This window comes from Hyalella azteca, unplaced genomic scaffold, assembly GCF_000764305.2.
Source record: "Hyalella azteca isolate HAZT.00-mixed unplaced genomic scaffold, Hazt_2.0.2 contig4464, whole genome shotgun sequence".
Lineage (NCBI taxonomy): Eukaryota > Metazoa > Arthropoda > Malacostraca > Amphipoda > Hyalellidae > Hyalella > Hyalella azteca.
The window spans coordinates 20,881-45,876 of record NW_025934678.1 but is presented as its reverse complement, the minus strand read 5'-3'; the positions used below and the strand labels follow the sequence as shown (position 1 = coordinate 45,876).

General features: G+C 38.5%; 1 protein-coding gene across 1 annotated transcript in view; it reads right to left on the bottom strand.

Moving 5' to 3' along the window:
- The window catches only part of LOC125177728, a 32,306-nt gene extending 9,065 nt beyond the window's left edge, over window positions 1–23,241 (bottom strand). The window contains exons 1-3 of the mRNA XM_047880029.1: window positions 23,186–23,241; window positions 10,894–10,950; window positions 9,631–10,440 (exon numbers count right to left, since the gene is read on the bottom strand). Coding sequence (XP_047735985.1) covers window positions 9,631–10,440; window positions 10,894–10,950; window positions 23,186–23,230 — 912 coding nt within the window. The 5' untranslated portion in view covers window positions 23,231–23,241. The remainder of the gene's footprint in view (window positions 1–9,630; window positions 10,441–10,893; window positions 10,951–23,185) is intronic.
- Between the last annotated feature and the right edge of the window lie 1,755 nt (window positions 23,242–24,996).

Here is a 24,996-nt window from a genome sequence, read left to right as displayed (position 1 = left end):
AAACAGACATCATCGTATATTGTAAAAAAATTTAATCGGCCATTGCTATTCTGATATTCAACAGTCCGTAATATGGAATAGAATAAGTAAAAAATGAAATTCGGGAGAAGCGCACCATTACAACAACAATCTTTCTCGAGAACCATCAGCCAAGCCGCGACGACCCGGCCATCAGATGACGTCTGAGCCTCCGTTGGATTACATTTATTTGGAGCAAAAGCAACACGAATTAAGATATCGTTGGCGTGAGCAATAAGCTAAATATGAACAAAAGCGGGCCTTTTCAACAATTCATCATTGTAATGGGAACATTGAATTTATAATCTTACACCGGAACTACTAATTAGACAAAGTGTAGTTTATTTTTTACAACACTTCTCTTTAACTTCACTTCTTGTTGTTTGTTTGTTTGTTTGTCTGTCTGCTACAAATATTATAATCGATATTCAACACACTTCTACTTATCCTATCGATATCTGAAATTTTGCACACTTGCGTAAAGTTGGAGACAATGCATGAATCAAATGACCAAATATATAATTTTGAAAATTAAAAATAATTTTTTTTCTATATTAAAAAAATGAAAAAATAATTTGTCAGCTACAAATCTTATAACTAATATTTGACACACTTTTACCTGTCCAATTCATCTAAAATTTTGCACACTTGTGTGAAGTTGGAGGCAATGCATGAATCAATTGACAGAATAAATAATTTCGAAAAAATTGTATATTAAAATAATTGAAAAATTAATATTTTAATATTCGAAAATAAAATTAGAAATTCATTGTACATCTGTACATTGGAAACACTCGGTTCTTTAGAAGTGTCGTCTTTAAAAAGTAATTTTTAAACGTATATTATTATACTTTTATACATGCTGCATAGAAGACAGCTAAGAAAAAAAAGGTGGTGCTGGGTTCTAAATATAGTAAATTTAAAGCCGCAAGAATGAGAATTTGCCACACTATCTGAATATTTTGGGCCTTAGTCAACCAAGTATAGTTAAAATTAATGGTAAAAAAGATAAAATTCTGAACAAAGGCAGAAAAGTCAACACTGCAACGGAAATACTTCGTTGGTAGGTAGGTTGATAATTTGTCATTCAATGAACATCACATCAATATTCAACATCGCTGCGTTCATATTGTTCAAGTTTATTCGAACTGGAGTTTGAACATAATTTCTCATACGCTGTTAGAAAAATCCCCGTTAAACGGCATACCGGCGTTTCAGTAACCGGCCGGCACGTGAAAATAAACGCCATGTTGCCGTTTTTATTCCAATTTTACAACACGATGTTATAACACGGTAACAAGGTTTTTTTATTTCAATTATTATTCCAATACCCGTGTAACATCTGAAAAAAGGCATAACGGTTTATTTTCACGGGGCGGCTGGTTGCTAGAACGCCGGTAAGACTGTTTTTTCACAGTTTTTTTCGAACAGTGTAGAATCACACCCGTCAAAACAATTAAGCAGTACACAATGAATAAAACTTTGCAAAAAAGTTCAAACAATAATTGGTTATTATTTAACATATAATCTATTTTTATTATATTATGAATATAATCTATTTTTACGCATTAGAACTTAGATCTGTCAAATGCAATGATATCAGTCTCTAATAATTAAGTAGTGTTGAACACCTGACCTCTATATTCAACAATTCAACTTACAAAATCCCCAGCTTTTATTGCAATTTTCCAATTTTCATCCATTCATCCTCACATCCTCGCTCGGAACTCGGACGAAGAAAATGTTGGCCTCAGCCTCCACCGCGAGGTTTTTTCATTCTACGGACGCGTGTGTGAGTTTGGTAAATCATCAAGCAAACTGTCATGAAATGCCTTACAATGCATTAAATTTTGGAGAATAACACTCCCGAGCACAACCTTGTCAAATTAACCCTCTACGGCCTGATATACGAAATCATGACGAAATAATTTTTTCTCATTGTTTTCGTGTTATTTGAGCTGCAATATCATCATATCTATACCATTTTTCAAAATTCTTACCATAAAAAAATATAGCATGTCCCTCGGACATATGTTAAAAATATAATATATAACTGTCCTGTAAATTCATTACCAGAAGTCAATAATATACGTGTCATTCACAGGTAACATCAGGCACAATGCTAAAATACTAGATAGTATACTCGTATACTATTATGAACATGATCGTTATAAAATGAGGACGAATAAACAATCAGGTAACGAACAAATGTTCTGTAATAATAAGCGATTTTAAAAATATATTGCCCATCTAATTTATGTTCAGAGTGAGTTCAGTTTGAGAGCTTCCGTTCATTTTCCGTCATTAGAATGAACATGAGTGAAAATAGCTGGAAATAAGTGTTCGAATGAATTTTTTATGTATAAATATGTATCATATATTACTCTATACTACCAATGGAATTATGTCATGGAACAATAATTGAAATTTTGTACATGTTATAATTTAAAAAATATAAATTAATCCGAAAATGCGGGCATATATATCTTATTGTTTATATCATATCTAGATATCATATATATCATATCATAGCATATATCTTATATTATGTCATACGACACAAACTCCTGAAGGTTCACATCCCAGTGACAGACAATAAGTACAGTGGAGTGCTTAGTGTTCCCTCCCAGTGACATGCAATAAAACGTATAAAACAAATTCATTACAGAGTATGGAGGAACCAAAGATGCCAAACATGACCTTGATGCATAAGAACAGAATACAAAAAATCGTAGCAATAAAGCTCACCATTGCTTTCGTCCATGATCAGTTCAAGATGACAAACCGGAGCAATATTGTCTATTGTCACAAGCCTACTTCCCAAAAGGGATACGTTTCTAGTGAGCGCAAAATGGCTTGCGTTGATAGTTGCTGCCGTGTACGACAACTTCAATATTTTTTCTGTGGCGGACAAACGTCCCCGGGTTGCTACAGTGAATAGTTAACGTATAATTCAAATGTAAAAGTTATGTTCCTGGAGAGAGAGACATACGGCGGTAAAGGATTAATTGAGATATAAAATCTAAGCGCCGTTAGGAGGCGTCGTTGCAAAGACCTCTCGAATATCTGCATTAACAGCAGGTTTGCTCTCTACCTTGCAGCGTTGGTCACATCTCCTAAGTTCATTTCAATAACAATTACAACACTGAAGGTACACATCAGTTTGTAACATCATGTCATGCTGCTCTTAATCCTTATTAACACGTTTTTATTAACACGTTTTTCTTAGCTTAGCTTCGCGTTTGTTTGTTTGTTTGTTTGTTTGTTGTTAACATTGACAACGAAAATTAGCCCACTTCTGATTGCTCTAGAGATCTGAAATTCGGCATGCAGGCTATTTTCGCCTAACAATTTCAGATACAATCATAAAAACTCGGGCTGTACGTTCACCATCAAATTTCCAAAATTCGTGTGTTGTGTGCTTTTCGCTTTAATCATAAATCTGCCCGACACACGTTGTTTGGGGCGAGCCATAATTTATTTTCTACTTTTTAGTACACAAGAAAAACGTGGTTTTTTAAAAAAAGATTTTTAAGTATTTTATTTTGATGTCTTGCTTTTAATGATTTTGTAGCTCTAAAATGTGAAGCATCAAGAGACAATACACCGTCTAATTTCTTCCCTAGTATTGATCATACAAATCACTGTCAAGGTACAACATGGCATCATCTGCTCTATAGAACTTCTCTACATTAAGGTTCGGCAGGTCATCGCCTTTGGTTACATAACATCCGCTTCCCACTAATTCTAAGTCAATTTCATCTCTATACGTGGACAGTTGATTGAAAGTTGAACTGCTAAGACGAATTAACTGAAATTTCCACATGGCATAAGGGCTGAGCATAAAATCACCATTCATGATTTTATCATATACCAGATTATTGTGCACTGGTTTTCCATTACCGTCTTTTTCAAATGAATATCCGATGGTCTGATTAGGACTGATTATAACATAAAATGTTTCCCCATACCTATAATATGAATTGCCCATGTGGGTGGCACTAACCTTAAAACCTTTAAGGTCATCGTTCAATATTATTCATGTTGCCGGGTTGCATTAGCTACTTTGAAGTTCAGTTCAAGTAAATTAAACTTAATGGCATCTTTGTCCGGTGCACTGCCTCTTATGTCAGCTTTCAGGAATATTGCTTCACCCGACAGTAGCTTGCGTACCTCCTCTTTGTGGTCCTCATTTCTCCATACGAAAAACGGATGGGAAGAAACATGGATGCTATTAAACAACCCAACATGTTTATGTCGGTCATAACGTAGAATAGCTGTCATATATTCATCTACTTTTGATTTTATCTGTTCTATTTTTTCCTTCACTTTAGCAGCTGAATCTTCAATGTTGCTGTTGTTAAACTCCAAATGGGAGGGCAACATAATCCTTTCAAGATAGAGACCAGCGAACGGAAACACCCACTGCTTCAATGCATCGACAGCTGTTTCGTACTGCTTTAGGATAAGGTTAGACCTGATGAGCATTTCTAATTCCTTTTGATCGTCATTATCTGGACCATGGGGTGCAACGACTGCAGCAATATAGTTAGCTAAGTTTTGTTGTTGTTGGTAGTCTTGCATGCGATCGTAAACATGGATTAAGGTGGTCATGGATTCTTCCAACTTTCCAATGCAACGTGCCAAGTTGTCTTCTACATTGAACCCTTTGGTTAATTGGTGCACTGACAGTTTTATGTCTCTAAGCATGCTTTGTACCTGCCATTTAGTTACGTCAAGCGCAACTTGAGATTTTGTACCCAACGTACCTTCTACCTTTTCGAGATCCTTTGCCATGTTATTTAATATAGGCTTTATTGTATTATAAATTCTATCTTCGTATTGTTTAAGACTCTGTAGCTTTTCTTCTGCTTGTTGAATAGCATTACTTATCGCATCAAGATTTGCTTGATCACTCCTGTGTTTACTATAAATGTCCAAGCTCACTTCACTAATCCGAATCAAACGATAAACGGTAACTATAGCATCTAATGCCTCAGTGGCTCTTTTTTTATCAACAGTTTTGTCCGTCTTCAGTTCGATTTCTTTTGCCTTTAGTTCTTCCTTAATTTTGGCCACGTGCTCTTCAGACCGCTCTTCGTGCCCTGGAGCTCCCTCTCGATTGCGGATTTCCATCATCTCACGCCTGTTTCTTTCTATACTTTCACGAACATCTTTCAACAATGGATGTGGATCAATTTCATGAGCTATATTGTCTAATATTTGAATATTTCTCGTCACTTTAATGTCCTTGGCACTTCTGATATTACCTACCAATAACCTTACGTCAGCCGTTACACCAGCAGGCAATGATAGAGGTTGATGCTGTGCGGTCTTATCGTCTAAAACGAAATCTTCTGCTACTGAACTTGCGGCTCCAATGACCGCACCTGCCGCCGCTCCTGCAGGTACTAAAAAACTTAATGCTAACCCTGCAATTTTTAAACAACTAAACAATCCTCTAAGGACCACCGCTTGTTCCAATCTTTTCTTCTTCTTAAGCAATTCATCTCTCTCTTCTTCAGCCTCTCTTTGCAGTTCTTTTATTTCATCCAGAAGAAGCTCTATTTCACCATCTATTTGCGCAAGTATTTTATCAATGGCCGGTGTAATTTCCTCTTCGATGAAAAGCTTAGATTCATTAATTTTTTTATCAATATTTTTTTTGTATTCATTCTTATAATTATTTATTGTGTGAACCATGCTATATCTTTCCTTTAGTTGAATAAAATTATTGACATTGGTTTTCACTATATCAAGGTACCCTTTTATATCTATGATCAATGTAGTATCTGAATCACTTTTTAAATCATATAACTTGCTTAAGACAGCTGTATACATATAGACGAGGGTCTTATTATGCTCCATGGATCTTTGGTTAGCTTCTGGATTATTTGCATATTCATTAATCCTATCCAATAATGATTGATAAAAAAATACAGAATCTCTTTTTTGTAACCGGCGAAACTGCCTCTCTAAGCCTCGGTGCTCCCCTAATAATCCTGACGTATCATACATACGTTTAATGTCTCTATTAGTATCCAAGTCACGGATAAATGTTATGAGATCTTTTCTCCTAATGCGGCCAGCATCAAAATGCATGCTTTCTCTAGCATAACTTTTGTAATCGCTGATAATTTCAAATTTATTTTCAATGATGTCTGCTGGATCTGGGCTGCTGCCTGGTCCATGAGCTCCATCCATACCATTATTTCCAGATGGACCATATCCGTCGCGATCTACATTTTCTGTTTTTATGACTTTGTATGATACTGGAATGACAGACGCTACCGCAGAATATAAACACTTGACGTATAGGGAGTACCCATGCTCACCACCAGCTCCTCCTTCCCCACCCTTACCTATTGTTCCATCTCCTCCATTGTTATTATTACTTGATATTCCTGAATCACCACCTAGCGTAATTAACTTTATATCACCTGCTTTACCGCCGTACCCCCTTACTCCACCATCCCCACCATCCCCGCCAATTGCGCCGTCTTCACTTGAAATATGATAATTATCTATAACTCCTAAGTAAACAATGACCGGTATTACGGCAATTACGCCATTTTCGTAACAATGGTAGTCAGAACATAGATTCAAGCAAGCAAAATTTCCTTTAAATCTTTCATTATCGCTGTTAAGAGAAATACCTGCACTACCGGGTCCACCATCTCCACCATCCTGACCATCACCACCATTTCCACCATTAGCCACAATATTCAACCTATTTCCATTCAAGAATGTTGTGCCTACGCCAAAGAAACTCCCTGCTGGTCCTCCAGGCAAGCCAGGCCTACCGTCAGCTCCCCGCCCCCCGTCCCCCTCGCCGTCCCTTGCCTTACGTGGATTATGTGGCGGAGCGTCAGCCCCACTCAAGTTTATTGTTCTACGACCTATTACCTCCCATGTCGGGGCTATCATTACGAGCTTCAGCTTTTCCCCTACCTTATATAGGTTTTCGTCAATGAATATTTTGTTCAAAGCAAATATTTCTGTTGTGGTGCGTTGGCAATTCCCAATTTCCACTATTGCTTCACTAAGTCTTATGTAACCTCCTTTGATTGTGAGTTTATTTGATTGACATGAGACATGGAATTTGTTCAGCGTCAAACTGGCCACTTGTCTCAAATCCTCCACGCGTATATCATCAGCCTCTATGTTTTTTATTTTATTATATCCCATCACTTTGAATGTTTTTATATTTTTTATAAATTGCTTGAAGTTTTGTCTCGTTATTGATATTCCCTGCTGTTTACCATCTTTTCCCCATTCTGCAATATTGGCTACGTTGTATTTCATTCTATTTTTCTGTACGTCATATGTAGATAACTTTTCATACAAATTGGTCAAGAATTCGTACCATCCTTGCGATTCCTTGAGGTATGTTGCTGTTTCATTGAGTGGAGTTATTAATTGAGATGGTGTTGGGGTATCTAGCGTTTTGTTGCTTATAATTTGTAAGAACGTTAAGTACTTTCCTTGTCTTAAAATATTGTTTGTGTTATGGCTGATTTTGAAGCGATCATCATCTGAAATAATCTCTTGAAGTTTTCTTGCCATATTTTGTGTTGTATTTGATTGTTCCATCTCTTTTGTCCTGTTCAGGATTAAAGCTTGCCAAATGCTAATTTCTGCGGGTAGTTGATGAATTACAATGGAACTCATTTCTTTCTGGTAATATATTTTAATTTTTGTTGCAATATTAGTTACTGTGTTTTGCATTTGAGCAATGATTTTTTCTGTGGCATCATTGATATTCTCCTGAATATTACGCCTTGAGACAGAGAGGTAGTATGCAACAGGTTGCAACAAGTCACCCCAAGTCCTAGAACCTAATGCGCTATTACTCAATACTTGCAAAAATGCATAATATTGTCCCTGCTGCGAAATAATTCGCATAGCCTTGGCGCACCCATCTATCCTAAGTGTCTTGAAGCTCTTGTTTATCTTCCGCCCCAACTGGTCTGTTGTTATATTAATAACTTCTTCCGTGAATTTTGTCGTTCGGGCATATCCAGCATTTAGAGAATCATTGAGTGTTAGAGCCTTAGATAGATTTGCATCAACAGCCCCAGTAGAGGTAGGAAAAGAGCGTATCTTGCCAAGTACCTCTTCGATTAAATTTCTGTAATATCCATGCATTTTTTCAGAGATGATAGTAAGGTTAGACCATACATTGTGGTTAATTTTCTCTGCAGCACCATCAATGTCCTGTTGGATAGCATGCTTAGCGTCGTAGAGGTATGTTGCAACGGGCTGCAAAAAGTTGCCCCATGCCCTGTTGTCTATCAAGTTACCATGCATAACTTTCAGAAATTCGAAATATTTCTCTTGCTGCGAAATATTTTGCATTGTATCTTTAAATCCGTTTATACCTAAGGCCGTATGACTTTTGTTTATATTTTTTACCAATTTGTCTATGGTTACATTGTGAACTTCTTCCATTAGCCGTGTAGTACGGTTATTTCCGGCGTTAAACCAATTTAAAAATTTTCGAGCCTCTGATCGATTTGCATCAATTCTCACGGCAGTGGTAGAAAAAGAGCGTATCTTACTACGCATCCCATCTACTGAATTTCCGTAATACACCAGCAAGTAATCCGAGATGATGCGAAGGTTATACCATACATTCTCGATAATTTTCTTTGCAGCATCATTAATATCCTGCTGAACAGCATGCTTAGAGTCAGAGAGGTAGGTTACAACGGGTTGTAACAAAGCATTCCATGCCCTAGTCCCTAGTACGTCGTCCCCCACAACCTGCAGGAATGCAAAATACTTACATTGCTGCTCAATTCTTAACATAGCCTCATCACAGTCACATATACCTAAGATAGTGAGGCTCTTGTTGATTTTTTCAGCCAACTGGTCTGTTGTTATATTAAGAACTTCTCCCATTAGGTTAGTCGTAACGGTATATCCAGAATTTAAAGAATCTATAAATTTTCGAGCCTCTACAGGATCTGCATCAACGGCTGCAGTTATGTCAGGCATGGAGAGTATCTTGCTACGCATCTCTTCTACTAAATGGTTGTAATGCTCCTGCATGCGGGCAGCGATGGTGCGGAGATTAAAGGATACATTGTCGTTAATTCCTACTGCCAGAGCACCTACAGCAACCTTGGACGTATCAGATATGGTATAGCCAAAATCACCATCACTGTTTGCCGTGAACGCAAGGTATTCATTCACTATCCTTCCTACATGCTCCTTTCCCTCTTCTAAATACCTTATATGACTCAGTGGTGCTGACCTATCTGGCCTTCTAAAAATGCCAATCCTCGAATAGTGATCACCGTCCATGATTGAAAGAGTGTCCACAAACTTTATTGCGTGCTCACAAAATTGTTTTTCTTTAAGAGGAACTCTTGCATCGGCTAATCGCTCCCTTAACCACTGCTTGACCTCCTCTAGAAAATGGCCTATGGCTCTTATAACGAGGTCATCTGAATCTAAAATAAAGCTCCCGTTTACGAATTCAAAATGAGGATCAATTTTTGTCACCATAAGGGCAATACTTCGCCGATATTTATCAATGTCTGTTATGAAATCAGTAGCATGTCTAAGTAATTTCATTAAATCTTGTCTATCTACACCTCTTCTAACCGATGAATGATTAACAACAAAGATCAATTTAACATATTCAGCATAATCTGCAACTTTTTTAATGAAGTAGGTTGTTGCTATTTCCATACTGGTACTCCTCGTATCACTAAATCCAGGGCAATCATAGTACGCATCATCTGTTCCAGTGTGAACCACCAACTCTGGGAAAATTGTCATCGATTTTAGAGTAGAATTGCCTATTCTATTTCCATCCTCAATAAGAAACGCTCCACTTTTCCCACGTTCCCTTTTTGCTAGCAACTTATTATTGTCCCCAGCGAACCATTGAAGAAATGTACTCTTGCCGGTTCCAGTATTCCCTAATATTAAGGTTATATTCTTGTATCGTTCACTTAACTGGATTTTCTCTTCCCCTTCATCTAAAAGTTGAAAAGTTTTGCTTATCTCACTATTGTTATTGGATACTGACTCCGAAGAATAACGACGGTAGCGCCTACCTGCACGCTCGTCGGAAGTGGACCGGGTTTTCGTATCCATGTTCATGACAAAATAGTTTATGGGTGCAGCTTTTTGGGGCCTGAAGAGGCTTGCTGTATCCACTCTCTTCGAAAGTTGAGAGACAATCTGGTTGTATCTATTGGAATTTATCGTCACCATTTCAGAGTTACTTGTGCTGGAAGAAGAGGTTGTCACCATACTCAATGGAAGAGTGTTTGCTGATGATGAAGAGAAGAACGGAATGTCAGATCTCGGTGGACGAGCTGAAGAAGAAGAGCTGATCCTCATCTGCACGCCTTGCATCGGAGGGTCGGAGGCCTGAGACGCCAGCCCAGGCATCACCACCACACCCTGAGGACGAGTTGGACTGATGACCATGAACTTTTCTGTAAATATAATCTCTAACTGCTTCTAAGCATATTACCCAACTGAATCATTATTGTGAATGACATTTAAATGCTTACTGATGGGGCGCTTAACGCTGATTATTTATCGGAACAAATTTCCCTATATTATGTCAAGTTTCAAGCCTAAATAATGCTACGCATGTCATGTATTTAACCATTTAAATATTATTGTAGTGAATTTCTTCATCCGATGAATGGAATGAAACTCTCTGGAAACTAATACCAGCATCTAAGTATGTCATGAGGTTCTTAATAATTTCAATGAATATGTGAAATGAATTAAATTAAACTTTTTTGAAAACCGCGATGCTTAAAGGTTAATTACCACCTTCGTATTAATTTGCCCTTATGCAATTATTAATTTGCAAAGTAACCCCAATTACTTTGCAATACTCACACTCCGTCCATCAACGTAAGTATTCGTGGTCACCTGACTGCCGTCCAGCGTCAGAACCTGCACAAATGAAGTGGAAGTTAAATTTGTTTGTTATTTAAGAAACATTTTGGTGAAGGCATTCGTCCATCAGATATTAACTGAAGGAAATTATATTTGTGCTTGGAAATGAAGTAAAACTGAGCGTAAGTTGAAAAATTTGCAATGGGAGTTGAAAAAATGGTCATGCGTCATTGATGGGTTTGAATCAAAATAATTGGTTTCTACTAATTCTTCAAAAGTGCAAGAAGCCTAATATGAAAGTTTGATTGAATACCAGAGAATGTTTTCTATTGATAATATTCTTATTTGTCTTCTCAATGAGTCGACGTAGGCAGATTGAAAGTAGATTACCGAAAAGCAATTGAACTTTAGTTATTAAACGAACTCTTACTGAAACTTAAAGCTGGTAAAAAAATTGTCATCAGCCCAAACTTGAGAGATCAATCGCGAGCTAAAGCCACCTAACAACGAGGCTCATCGACCTCAGCAGTCTTAACTCCGGTTCTACGTCAAGCAGCTAAACAACTCTGAGACAAAGACCAAATTGTTCTACAGAAAGCTGATAAAATAAATATTGTCGTAATTATGGACAGGACAGATCATCTTTCAAAAAAGTAACGAAATTATATCAGAAGAGTCCAAATTCAAACATGTAGCAAGGGATCCAGCAGAACACCTCCAGAGGAGAGCATATAAACTAATCAACACAGATAAGTTTGCAATAGGATCTAAAAACTTACCCCGATTTTTGGGAGCTATTCTCCAGGCTACCTCTATCAGGCTCTATGATTAAAACTCACAAAGAAGATAACTCTCTAAGGCCTATAATTTTGCACGTTACTTCTTCAACTTCACTTTAATCTATTATAGTATACAAGACATCTAAGGAGTTGGACGCTATAATAAAACCATATATCCCTAAGAAATACTCGTTAAAATATAGAAATGACTTCTTGGAAATTCTACATGCCACGCGCCCTTCTGGTCTCTAAGCGTCACTGCATGCATGGATGTCACTAATTTGTTGACTTATGCACCAACCGAAGAAACTTTAGAAGTTATCGTGCAGCATGTACATTCTGACGAAACCTTGTCAGCCCCACCTGTACCAAGAAAGGCAAAAAAGATCCTAATTGATCTTCTTCGCCTCTGCACTTCAGAATCTCCCTTTCGGACTCCTGACAACAAAATTTACCGACAAGTTAATGGCGTTGCCGTAAGATGTCCCCTGGGTCGAACATTTGCAGAATTTTATATGTTTGATCTGAAAAATAGATTGTTGCTCAATGCACATATCAAGCCTGAACTTTACTGCAGATACGTTGATGGCATTTTCGTCGTCTGCAGTCAGGATGAAGAACACATGAATGAACTGCGAAGAGCCTTAGAACATGATTCAGTCAAAGTTTACCCATGAAAATGGAAAAAAATCACAAATTGTACTCCCTGGATGTAATAGTACGAGTTGACGTTAATTTATTTGTCACTAATGCATACCAGAAATATAGCAATGCCTGGAAAGTGCTAAACGAAGTCAGAGAACAGAGCAATACTGTAGTCAGCCCACAGAGCTATGAAACCAGCACCGTGCGCGCTCTCATACAAAAATCATTCAAGGCCTGCACATCCGAGATTGATTTAAAAACTTAACTCCGAATTTGGTACAAATCATAGTAAATAATGGGATTTTATATAAAACAGTTTACAATTAAATATTAAATTATCGATCGAAAGAAAACCGAATCAATAATGAAACAGCATCTAATGGAACCATCTCGAAGCACCAAAGCAGCATCTATATAAGGAAACCCTCTGTCATGGACTGAATTCGAGGCTATCTAAATCTTCTCAGCCAAGTAACGGTGAACCCAAAGACAGGAAAGACATTTTTAATGACACTCCAGGTTTACTGCCGGAAAGTTCGACCGTAAACAAACACACAATAGAACAAATGTATACTCGAAAAACAACAAGGGCTTTTAATCTCACTGAAAGGAAACAAAATATCAAGAAACTCGTACTTAATTGACGGCTAGGTACTAAGCGTCGCAAATAATTACTAATTTAGGGTGGCAACAATCTAATGTTTCGTCGATGTATGAATGATAGCAATAGTGTACTGTACAAACCAAATTAAGCATCAAACTTACGAGATGTGACACTTCGATCCTATTCATCAGTTCGATTGATCGCTAAAAATGAACTGTTATAACAGTTACATTGAATCATCATCGAAGTTTACGCAAGTCTGGATAGAAAGAAGATGGAGATTCGGTTACCCGATAACGGCCGACAATAAAAAGATCAAGAAAAGGTCAGAAAACTACTACATATTACCTGTCACAATGGGCATACTAGGTTTATCAAGCTCAACACTGACACAAGAAAAAATAAAACAAAGACGTGAGATGGAAAATGAACAAACTGGCTTCATGGGCAATGAATTAGCTACACATCTGGCCTCGTGCTTACGCAGGAGCTTATCACCAAAAAATTAGACAGCACGGCAGCAGTCAGCACGCAAGCACGAGTAGAGCTAGGCTGATGGTTCTGAGAGAAGGCAGAGCGCTGTAAAACCTTAACTCCAGCAGTCAAACTCGCGCAACGCGACGCCCTCATCTTCTCCCAAAACCAGATGAACAACGGCTACAAAGTATATGAACGAGTATTACAGTCAATCATTCATAATATTATCAAGAGCACAACAGATAACGAAAAATTAAAACCTCTCATCTACTACAAAATAAGAAAATTTAGAACCTTGTACTGAATAATAATCCCTGTAAAAATCTAGACTGCTTCAAGCAAACAATGTTGTTTAAACATTTTCTTGACCATCACCCGAGCGACTTCAGAAGCCTGCACTGGCATCGTTATGCGGCGCCCAGACGCTTCAAGAATGGCTATAGCTGAAGGCCTCTTTATCAAGATCGTCTCCATCTATCAACCTCCAAACTTCAGTATTCTTACGGACGCTTAAATTATTTTTAGAGCAATTTTATCTTTTGATTTCGAACTGTATCCACAATACACTTGATTTGTACTATTGTCACTTCTAGATTTCAATTTCAAGTGTTGCAAAACTCTTCACCTGCTTTATAATGAATATTGCACATTCAAAACACTGCATACTATTCAAATTTCCTTTGGTAACCTGCTTCTCGATCTGCCTACGCCAGCAAAAAAACTCGCTCGACTCATTGAGAAGACAAATAAGAAAATTATTAATAGAAAACATTTTTTCGTATTCGATCAAACTTGCATAAAAGACAGGCTCCCTCTTGCCTGTCTTTTCCTTGCCCTGCGAACTATATCAGAAGCCTTATATGCAGAGGTGGGCAGTAGCGCGCTACATGTTGCGGCCGCTACTAGCGCCCGCTACATTTTCAGTTGCGGTAGCGGCGCTACATTTAAGCAATTGTAGCGGTAGCGGTAGCGCCCGCTACATATTTATGTAGCGATACGAGGTTTTGCCGCTACAGCGCTACCGCTCCATTTATAGATAAAGCCTTTAGATTTTACTCAACTTAAGAGTCAGGTGGAGCGGTCGCTGAACGCCGCATCGAGCCCAAACGGCCTCACGCGGTTAAAATTTCTCGGCCAGGCTCTTCCTTCTAACGTCTGGCTGCACATTCCCCTCCTCCACTCCCCCTCCTCTACATTTTTAATCAGCGAGCGACATACTACTAATTTTTCTACGAAATTGTACTCTATTATCAAATTGGTTGTTTTCTTACTAATAACCTTTATTGACAATACGTGTTGTGTAACTTTCATAGCCTCAAAGTTACGTAGATAATTTTCGGGTTGTGTTCTCACCTACCTTCTATAACTATACATAACTGTATAGTATGTATAGTTATACTATACATGTATGTATATGTATGAATACTACTATATGTATACTACTATAACTATACATATTAATGGACTGACTGACGGGTATCATTCGTTAATAGATATTGCAACATAGCAATGTTAACTAATTTATAATTTGTAACATTGAGTTCTCTGAAGTCCGAGTTCCCTGAGGCCAGCAGATCTTTGTAAAATCTGCACTCTCGTGTAAGTTGTCTGCACTGCTGTAAGTCTGCACTAAGTAAGTCGGCACTAAGTAAGTGTAAGTCTGCACTGCTCTGGCCGACCGCTGGCCACCCACGGTCCGGGAAGGAGCTGAAAGGGCACTTGACAGCGCCGAGAGAGAGATTTATGTGCTTGAGGTTCCCTCATAAACCACTGGACATGTTTTGACTTCAACAATTTAGGATACAAACTTTATTTGAACGTGTAGTCTGATGTAATACTAATGTAGCAGTTGCTCAAATATAGCTGCAAATTTTTTTACAATAATAATCCGTACCATGGTACTTCGCATCATTGTGGTTTTCGCTGCTGTTATTTGCTTTAAAATTAAGTACCGGTATTTATTTTGCCTTTTTATTATCATATAAATCATAATTTTTACAATCACAGTAATAATAATTTAAATCAGTAATTCAGTATGATAATAATTCAGTAGGCTGATATTAATATTACAGATTATTAAGCAATGTGCAATGTGTTGTTCTAATTTTTAGACTTTAAAAAATGTCTACAGAAATAGAAAATCAATTTAAATGCATGTCTTAACCGTTTTTTATGAACTTCTGATAAAAATGTACACATTTACATGAATATTCTCATTACTGCGCAGATCATGTACGTATAGAATTTAAATTGCTATATTCCAGCTCATTTAACTCAATGATTAATTCATTAACCAGACAGCTGGGGCTGGTGACGGCCGAACTTACACGCGAGTGCAGATTTTACAAAGATCTGCTGGCCTCAGGGAACTCGGACTTCAGAGAACTCAATGTTACAAATTATAAATTAGTTAACATTGCTATGTTGCAATATCTATTAATGAATGATACCCGTCAGTCAGTCATCGAACAAATTTATTCATGAATACAAAGGAGCCTGTAACTATGCAGTGCACCTAATAGCTATACAGTTAAGTATCGTTACACACCACAACCTGACACTGCCATCGGCTCCCACCAATACATTAGTCCTCAAACCTCCCTTACCCCACTCATCCTCTCCATCGTCTTCTTTACGTGATATGTTTTCATTCATGTTTTCGTGGTAGTTTTCGTTATCTATTCATTAATGGAGAATGTAACATAGCAGTGCTAACTAATTTATAATGGAATTTTCAACTTTATTTGAATATTTTCCAATGAATTCATAAACAATATCACCATTTAGATCGCTCCATTTATTTTTACAACCATTCATTCTTTGTTATGAATGATTTATGCAAACTTGATGATTTATTTATAAGTTGATTTGTGCAAAGTTTGTTATGAATGATTTATGCAAGGCTGAATATTGTTCACGACTTCCTGTACGACTTCAAGTTGTAGTAAATGACAATTAAATATTAAAGTGTGCTGATTATGCATTCATTCTCTTCACACTTTAAAACATAATTACGATTATCTCTTCGTAATCTGTACAATAATTGTAGCGCAACCTCCTTTTTATTTGGAATGAAGACTCCATTACAACAAAAGTCGAGGTGGAAAGGAAACTGCTCTGAAAAAAGCCTTTATTAATTCGGAACTCTGTTCGTGGGAAGACGCATCATAGCTTTAAAAATTATGTATCTAGATTTTCCTCTTTCATTATCATATGAATCATCCTATTTACAATCACAGTAATAATTATTTAAAACAGTAATTCAGTATGACAGTAATTCAGTGGGCCGAGTCTGACATGAATATTATAAATTATTAAGCGACGTGCTAAGTATTGTTGAGGGCTCTTTTTAACCATGAAAAAATTTCTACAGAAGTAGAATGATTTGAATTTAAATACATTTCTTAACCGTTTTTAATGAATTTCTGACATTTACTATTTCAAGATCGACATGAATGCTCCCATGATTGCATAGTACCATATAGGTTTAGAATTGAATATGCTATTATTTAATATGCTAATAATAGAAATATAATTTATTATAATAATAGACATTTATTATCATAGAAATCTGCATTTTTACAATCATGGTAATAATAATTGAAATCAGATATTCAGTATGAGAGTAATTCAGTGGGCATGGTCTGATATTAATATGACATTTTATAAAGCGATGTTCAGTGCATTGTTGCGGACTACTTTTTATCCTTGAAAAATTTTTTACAGGAATAGAACGATATGAAATGAAGAACATTTCTTAACCGTATTTAATAAATTTCTCACATGGAAAATTTTCACTTCGAATGGAAAACTCCAATGATTACATAGAATCCTGAAAGTATCGAATGTAATATGCTATACTCTAGCTAATTTAATTCAAAGATGTGCATTAAAATAATTGTTCATGTGGTAGCAAATGGAAAACTTTATACTAAACTGTGATGTTTTTGCATTCATACTCTTCATATTTAAAAACATAATTACGCTCATAAACGACCATGACGCTCATAGACCAGACGGCGAAGTGGGCAGGAAAGAGGAGTGCCGGTTTACCTCGAAGGGAAGATTTATTGCCTGCGCCTGCAGGAATGTGTATCAACCAAAGGTCTGGTCGTGCTTTAATCTACGGAAGTTTCACCTAACTTTGGGCTTCAAAAGCATATATCTAATACTAGAATAATAATTCAGAAATGTTTGGGGTAGCGATCAATGAAGAATAAATAGGTAAACCGACGTACTGATGCCGACGAGAACCGACGAAAAATGCTAGAAAAGTCACACGCTATGCGAACACCGGGGTGCATAATTTTATCATCCCTGATAACAGTTGAAATAAAAAGTTTACATAATTTATCTTAATGACAGCGCATTGAAAATAATTAGCCAGGACAGCATTCCAAATTTCAGACTTGTATCTTATTTATGAGGGGAGTTATTGCAGTTCTAAATAGTTATAAAACTCCGTAAGCGACTTTTGCGGCTGAGCGCGTCCACGGGGCTCTTAGTAATATTAAATATTATTTAAAAACCAGCATGATACATACATAATATAAATTATAGAATAAAACTGTACGAAAAATTTTGGTGTAATGTTGTCAACCTTAGCCTGTTACTAGTGTCAACATGTTAGTTGTTAGCCAGAGGTGGGCAGAAGCGCGCTACATGTAGCGGCCGCTACATGTTCAGTAGCGGTTGCGGCGCTACAATTGCGGCGCTACAATTAGATTGTAGCGGCGCTCTAATCTAGTGGGTGTAGCGGTAGCGGTAGCGCCCGCTACATTTATAGCATGTGGCGGTAGCGGTAGCGCCCGCTACGTTTAGAGCATGTAGCGGTAGCGGCCACTACATTTCAAAGTAGCGCTGCCCGGCTCTGCTTATATGAAGATGTTAGTGTTACGAAAAAGACCTATCATTTTTCTCTAAAGCCTCCTGAATAAGCTACATCGATAATTTAATCCCAATTTCTGTCTCCCGCTAAACGCCCAAATAATATTAGAATATTTAAGGACGCTCATCCTAATCAACCTAACGTACAATGAGCCATATTCATTATAAAGCTTGTATCTCTGATGACCACAACACACACGCCGCTATGTCTTGTCGGGCGAGGCGGGGTGCTTGAAGGCGTTCATTTACAAGACACTCAACGAGGTCACGGCTAAAGCGATCAAATATGGCGCTGTTGTCAAGGGAGAGGCAACACTGGCGCCTCTGTCCATCACCATGCAGGACTGTCAAAGTATCTCTCGTCTCCAGACGTCTTATATGTGTATGTATCCTGCGAGTGCGTGATGGATGCTGCATGTGTATGAAGTAAACTGCAAGTGCATGACGTATATTGGAAATGAGTGTGTTATATATTTTCAGTGACGTATATTAATGTCTTATGAGTGTGTTTACTCCTCGATCCTGAGGTCAAATGACCATGTCTAGGCTCGCTAACAACACGCAAGAGATCATAAGTGAAAACGTCATCTTCAAATTTATCGAAAAATCCAACCTCAACTTAAGGCCAAAGCTCGTATATTCTCATCAATAATTCATGAAAATACTTGTTTTTTATTTTTTTTTACGGAATTCTTATATATAAACGCTTGAATTCCAAGCATGGAAGTTCGAAACCGGTGCAATGTTATATTCATAATCCGCTGCTGCTCTTTTGTGTCATCTGATGGCTTAAGTATTCTGATATAGCATCGCTTAGTGATCAACGTGATAATTTCATAAGTGGAAATTGTAAAAGTCATATTATTTAAGTGAATTTTTATGATCTACTGATTGTTTTTTCTGGCTTTATTGATGGCTTTGCTGTGCATCGGATTGCGCCGAACAAATAACTTCTTGATCTTTACTGAAACTAGTTTTTGGCAATTTTGAAATACCCCCATAAGCTATTTTTCAGCTAATCCATTGCACAGAGATACTCATGAGAATAAAAAATGTGGAAGCTGTAGTGGAATAATGATGGAAATTGAAAGGTGATCTCACTGATCTGTACGATTAGATTGACAAGATATTCTATATTGAGGACACTTTCAGTAGTACAGGAAGGAGTTAGGGCCGTGGCACGGGTTTGGACGAGGACACAATAAGTAGCCCAAAAGATTATTAGGACGATGACACGGAGTTTATTGAGGACACAATCAGTAGTACAAAAGATTGTTAGAACGGCCACACGGGGTTTGGTGAGGACACAATCAGTAGCCCATAGATTGTTAAGACGGCGGCATGGAATTTAGTGAGGTTACAAGCAGTTATACAAGAGCTTGTTAGGACGGGCACGGAATTTATTGAAGGCGCAATCAAAAGTACCCCTCGCAGTATCACTTCAATGACATCTTCGTAACACTCATCTGGAACTAAGTCGCTTTTAAAGTCATTTAAAAGAATTCTGGCGTCTACTATCGTTGCCTTCTGCATTCTAGCGACTGTTCTGATGCCTGACACTACTTATAAAGAAAGAGAAACACGCGGTTCGTGTTACGCGAGTACAACATGAGGTTCGTGTTATGAAAGCGCATCACGAAGTTCGTGTTATGAAAAAGAAACACGAGGTTCGTGTTATGAGAGAGCAACATTACTGCAAGTGCATGATGTTACTGCATGTGTATGAAGTGTACTGCAAGTGCATGATGTATACTGCATGTGTATGAAGTGTACTGCAAGTGCATGATGTATACTGCATGTGCATGAAGTGTACTGCAAGTGCATGATGTATATTGCAAGTCTTTGATGTCTCATGAGTGCGCTTCTACTCCATCGTGATGTCAAATGACCATGTCTAGACTCACCAACAACAATAGACCCTAAGTAAAAACGTCACCTTTAAAATAAATAAAAAAATCTGACCTCAACTAAAGGCCATAGCTCGTTTATTTTAATCAATTCATATAATTACTTATTTTTGTTTATTTTTACGTAATTCTTATATTTGCACGCTTAAATTACAAATATAGATCGAAGTTCGAAACAGGGCGAAATGTTTTGTTCATTATCCGCTTCTGCTTATAAATCAACATCAATCATAAATAGCTTGGTGATCAACGTGATAACTTCATAAATGGAAGTTGAAAAAGTTAAATGCATTGAAGTGAATTTTTTCATGATCTACTGATTGTTTTTTCAAGGTTTATTGATGGCTTCTCTGTGCATCGGCTTGCGCCAAATAACTTTTTGATCTTTACTGAAACTAGTTTTTGGCAATTTTTAAATACCACATAAGCTATTTTCCAGCTAATCCATCACACAGCGACACTCATATGTGGAACTCATCACACAGCGACACTCATATGTGGAATGATGTAGTGGAATAATGATGGAAATTTAAATGTGGTCTGTACGAGTATGTTTGCGAGATATTCTATATTCAGGACACTTTCGGTTGTAAGTTAGTTAGAACGGCGGCACGGGGTTTAGGGAGGACACAATCAGTTGTACAAGAGATTGTTGGGACGGCGGCATGGGGTTTGGACGAGGACACAATTAGTAGCCCATGGATTGTTAGAACGGTGGCATGGAGTTTATTGAGGACACAATCTGTGGTACAAGAGATTGTTAGGACGGTGGCATGGAGTTTATTGAGGACACAATCTGCAGTGCAAGAGATTGTTAGGACGGCGGCATGGGGATTGGACGAGGACACAATTAGTAGCCCATGGATTGTTAGAACGGTGGCATGGAGTTTATTGAGGACACAATCTGTAGTACAAGAGATTGTAGGATGGCGGCACGAAGTTTAGCGAGGCCGCAATCAAAAGTATCCCTCGTAGCGTTAGTTTCACTTCAATGACTTCTTCGGAACACTCCTTTGTAATCTAGTCGTTCAATAAGTCATTTAAAGGTATGTTAACGTCTACTAGCGTCGCCTCCTGCATTCTACCGTTTGTCTTGATATCAGACACTACCGATGTATAATTATGAGAGAGCAACACGACGTTCGTGTTATGAGAGAGCAACACGAGGTTCATGTTATGAGAGAGCAACACGAGGTTCGTGTTATGAGAGAGCAACACGAGGTTCGTGTTATGAGAGAGCAACGCGACGTTCGTGTTATGAGAGAGCAACACGAGGTTCATGTTATGAGAGAGCAACATGAGGTTCGTGTTATGAGAGAGCAACACGAGGTTCGTGTTATGAGCAACATGAGGTTCGTGTTATGAGAGACTGTCTCTTATACACATCTAGATGTGTATAAGAGACAGTGTTATGAGAGAGCAACATGAGGTTCGTGTTATGAGAGAGCAACATGAGGTTGAGATGTCTCTTATACACATCTAGATGTGTATAAGAGACAGGAGCAACATGAGGTAAGTGTTATGAGAGAGCAACACGAGGTTCGTGTTATGAGAGAGCAACACGAGGTTCGTCTTATGAGAGAGCAATACGAGGTTCGTGTTATGAGCTGTCTCTTATACACATCTAGATGTGTATAAGAGACAGTGAGGTTCGTCTTATGAGAGAGCAACATGAGGTTCGTCTTATGAGAGAGCAACATGAGGTTCGTGTTATGAGAGAGCAACATGAGGTAAGTGTTATGAGCTGTCTCTTATACACATCTAGATGTGTATAAGAGACAGGGGTTCGTGTTATGAGAGAGCAACACGAGGTTCGTGTTATGAGAGAGCAACACGAGGTTCGTGTTATGAGAGAGCAACATGAGGTTCGTGTTATGAGAGAGCAACACGAGGTTCGTCTTATGAGAGAGCAACATGAGGTAAGTGTTATGAGAGAGCAACACGGGGTTCGTGTTATGAGAGAGCAACATGAGGTAAGTGTTATGAGAGAGCAACATGAGGTTCGTGTTATGAGAGAGCAACACGAGGTTCGTGTTATGAGAGAGTGAAACTGGTTAGTGGAGCTATAGAATCGCTCAGGCAACCAGCAAATCAAGGCAACGGAGAAACTTGCGGAGACAGAATATTGTTTTGATGTTGCGTGCATGGCGGTGACAGAATATTGTTTTGATGTTGCGTGCATGTCAGTGACAGAATATTGTTCTGATGTTGCGTGCATGGCGGTGACAGAATATTGTTTTGATGTTGCGTGCATGGCGGTGCAGAATATTGTCTTATGTTACGTTTTAGAAAGCATCCTGATAATGCTACAAAACCTCTCTGTAGCCTGAACATGGTGGAAAATCATAACAACTTGAAGCAAACTGCGAAGGAAGTTTTGACGGGTTTTAATAAAACAAAAAAGAATTTCTCCTTATTGGCCCAGTTAGTCGTTTGGTCTCAATTTAACTCAATTACCATTAGTGAAATTGAAGTTTACGATTCACTATTACTACAATTTGCAAAATATTATAGCCAGCTATGTGTGCATGAACAGGTTAACATGATAACCACACAGGAATAGATTGTTCTCATGATAGTGGAGAAGAAATTTTGCATATTCTAATTCAATTACAGCAATTTTCTTTTTTTTGTGTGATTGACATAATTTGTTTCGAATTGTTCCTATAGGGCTTGTAAGATGATAAATTATTTATTATTATAATGGCACCACTACAGAGGAGTTCTTTTGTTCTCAACTAAAGTTCGTTAGGCGCACTTTTGCGTTAGCGCAGGAGCAGAACGAGAGACTCATCAGCGCTCTGAGCTGCAGTCATGTCAATACAAAGTTCTCTGCAGAAATTAGGAAAACTATAACGAATGTAAATGCAATACAAAAAGAGAAAACATATTCAATTATCGTTGTTAATTATGCCACTCAAAGTCACATGCTGAGATAATTGGCGTCTGAAATAATAGTGAACTGAATTACGGTGCACTCGATCGGTACTTACCGGCAAGATGGCGCCGGCCAAGAAGAAGACTTGTACGACCCCCATTTGTCGCTGCGCCTGCGCCAGATGTTACTGCGCCTGCGCCATGCGGTTCGTGTTATGAGAGAGCAACATGAGGTTCGTGTTAAGAGAAAGCAACACGCGGTTCGTGTTATGAGAGAGCAACATGAGGTTCGTGTTATGAGAGAGCAACACGAGGTTCATGTTATGAGAGAGCAGCACGAGGTTCGTGTTATGAGAGCAACATGAGGTTCGTGTTAAGAGAAAGCAACACGAGGTTCGTGTTGTTAGAGAGCAACACGGGGTTCGTGTTATGAGAGAAAAAAAACAACAAAAAGAGAAAACATTCAAATATCGTTGTTAATTATGTATTGCAAAGTCTCATGCTGAGATAATGGGCGTGTGAAATAATAATGGACTGAATTACTGTGCAGTCGATCAGTACTTACCGGCAAGAGGACGGCGGCCAAGAAGAAGACTTGTACGACCCCCATTTGTCGCTGCTTCTGCGCCAGTTGCCACTGCGCCTGCGCCAGTTGTGACTGCACTTACACCAAATGTCACTGCACTCCTTGACACTGCACTCCTGAGTCTCCCTCCTCCTGAACTGATCATTGAGGCTCGTTGAAGGCACCTCTGTCTGAGGGGCCGCTGCCCTGCACCAGGAGCGTCTCCGAGTCTCCCTCCTCCTGAACTGATCATTGAGGCTCGTTGAAGGCACCTCTGTCTGAGGGGCCGCCGCTTGCGCTGCTGCTTAAGTTGTCAGGGCAGGGACAAGGCTCCACTGTACTTGAATGACAAGTGAAGGTTATGAACGTCAGTTTTTAAACCATATTTGCATGGTTCAAAGAAGTTGAACATTCCCGTTACTAGCTTGGGTGCTCCAAGGCTTGGGAAAACCGCGTTGTTTTCTACCATAGAATTATGCAAAAACAACCTCAACACTAAACAATCGTGCCAATAACAAAATGTGACAGTAGAAATTGTACTAGCTTTCATAGCACCATAGCTTCTAATGCTTGTGGCTAATCCCCGTTGTATGATAATAAAGTTAACTGTTCAGACCGATGGAATAATCATTCCATATATATATATACACCCGTGAACAATTCAATGGCCGATGACGTATTATTTTGTCAAAAATATTTAATGAACGTGTCCTCAATACAAAATAATTATGATGCTCTTATTTTTAACCCGCCGCAATCATCAAATAAAATTCAAAATGATTTTCACGCAAGAGAAAATTTTCAGTAATTTAAGAATTTTGACAGAAAATGTATGTAATGTATTTGTGACCTCAGTTTTCACGTGACCATAGGGGCGACGGTGAGAAGCATCGATTATGTTGGTGTCATTTGTAATATTTTGCAAAGACCATTGGTGTTAATCTTTTTCTCACTTCTGAGTAGGAATATTCTAGGTACTTTGAAGTTCATTCAAAGGAATGTGAATGTCGTGACCCCATTAATAAAGCCTAGCTTGTCCCGACGCTTGCTCCAGCTTCGTCAAGCGGTGCCCCGACGCTTGTACCAGATTCATCAAGCGGTGCCCGGCGCCTAAACCAGCTTCATCAAGCGGTGCCCCGACGCTTGCAGCTTCATCAAGCGGTGTCCCGACGCTTGCATCAGCTTCGTCAAGCGGTGCCCTGGCGCTTGTCCCAGCTTCATCAAGCGGTGCCCCGACGCCTGCACCAGCTTCATCGAGCGGTGCCCAAACGCTTGTAGTTTCATCAAGCGGTGCCCCGACGCTTGCACCAGCTTCGTCAAGCGGTGGCCCGACGCTTGCACCAGCTTCGTCAAGCGGTGGCC